Source organism: Octopus bimaculoides, chromosome 8, assembly GCF_046866305.1.
Source record: "Octopus bimaculoides isolate indiv1 chromosome 8, ASM4686630v1, whole genome shotgun sequence".
Taxonomy (NCBI): Eukaryota; Metazoa; Mollusca; class Cephalopoda; order Octopoda; family Octopodidae; genus Octopus; species Octopus bimaculoides.
Window position 1 is genome coordinate 60,780,997 of NC_142935.1, and position 1,809 is coordinate 60,782,805.

Here is a 1,809-nt window from a genome sequence, read left to right on the forward strand (position 1 = left end):
AGCATAGATGAGCTTGATCTACAAGTTGCATGCCAGCTTAGATGATGGTTTGGTCTTCTTTTGTAAAATACGAGTGACTATATTCGGAAGAAATATTTTAACTGCATAAGCCATTTAGGTGTTGTTGTTAATCCGCCTTTTAAAAGATCTTTAGCTTTTTAAAAGGAGTTTTGAAAAAATGTTTTTTCTTGTATGACGTCTATTAATATTTGGTCAAATTTTAAGTTTAAAAAATTCGAGAGTTGAATTACATATGTAGAAAACAAAAAAAGAAATAGGGAAACTTATACTAAATTATAAGATATATAAATATGCATAATTATTAATTCCTTACAAATTTCTAAATTAGAACAATAAACAAATAAACGACATTTTAAATTCAAATCCGAAAATCTATTTTTTTTATTATATGCATATTGTTTAAATATAATCAAATACCTATTACTAAAAAAAAAACATTAATAAAAAAGCTAAATTTTACATCATTAAACTCGCTACACTTTAAATTTTGTCCTACCTCTATTAGGTTTACTTTTATATATATACAATTCTGCTTACAGCCTTACAAGTATGGATAGATTTCTGAAAAAACGTAAGTTAGATGCAGATGAAGAGACGCAGGGTCTGAAGGCAGTCTGTTGAAGCCGCAGCCACTGCCAATGATGCTGCCTCGTCGAAATTACCAAGAAATGAGGGAATTAACCTGCAACTAAAAGTTCGTCAATATTGTGAAAACTACATAGCTTTGGGATTTACTTGAACTGGAAACCAGACTGCCCTTCACCTTTGTGTACTGTTTGTGGGGAGAAGCTGGTTAATAGTGCTATGGCACCAGCCAAACTGAAAGGACACTTAACAACTAAACATCCAGAGTTGTCAGGCAAAAATGAACAATATTTTAAAAGAGAATTGGCATTTAATAAAAGGCAAGTTTTTATGTTTGCCAAAAGTTCAAGTTGAGTGACAAAGGACAAGAAGCAAGTTATGCTGTGGCGGAGATAGTTGCAAGAAAAATTAAATCTCATACCATCGCTGAAACTGTAATTTTACCTGCATGCCAGGAAATAGTGAAGATAATGCTTGGAGATAATGTTGTTTCAGAGCTAATAAAATTCCACTTTCTGACATGTCAGGAGACATTGAGTGCAATAGTAAGTCAAAAATACTGAAACATAAGTTGTTTGCACTTCAAGTTGATGAGAATATAGATATCACTGGTAAAACACAAATCCTTATATTTGTTCGTTTTACTTATGATGAAATTATTGTAGAAGACTTCCTGTGTTGCAAAGAGTTGCCAGAAACAAGGAAAGGACAAGATGTATTTGATGTTTTGAATTCATATTTAGAGTATTGTCGATTGAACTGGAAAAGCTGTGTTGGTATTTGTACAGATGGTGCCCCTGCAATGACAGGATGTCTTAAAGGCTTTGTCCCAATCGCACAAAAGCAAAATCCAAATATTATCCATACTCATTGTTTCATTCATAGAGAAGCACTAGTTGCTAAAACTCTTGGACCTGAACTAAAATCTGCATTGGATATGGTAGTGAAAATAATTAATTACATCAAGATGAGGCCACTTAAATGTCGACAGTTGTGAAATTTTGTAAAGGTATGGAAGCAGACAATTCCACCTTAATCCAACACACAGGAATACAATGGTTGTCAAGGGGAAAAGTATTGTCTCGTTTTTACGAATTAAGAGAAGAGTTATTGACCTTTTGTTTGAAAGGAAACCTAAAAGACTTTCTATGATGTTTTGGTGATGACTATTGGTGTTCCACGTTAGCATATTGCCGATATATT

General features: G+C 32.8%; 1 protein-coding gene across 1 annotated transcript; it reads left to right on the plus strand.

Annotated features, from left to right (window-relative positions):
- Positions 1-1,126: 1,126 nt before the first annotated feature.
- Positions 1,127-1,603, plus strand: LOC149134425 (zinc finger BED domain-containing protein 5-like). The gene has a single exon (XM_089355910.1). It carries the CDS (start codon positions 1,127-1,129, stop codon positions 1,601-1,603), a length of 477 nt encoding a protein of 158 aa, XP_089212036.1.
- The last annotated feature ends 206 nt before the right edge of the window (positions 1,604-1,809 follow it).

Bases quoted from the DNA above. Each gene is read 5' to 3' on its own strand.
- LOC149134425 (XM_089355910.1), top strand. From the start codon at position 1,127: ATGTCAGGAGACATTGAGTGCAATAGTAAGTCAAAAATACTGAAACAT.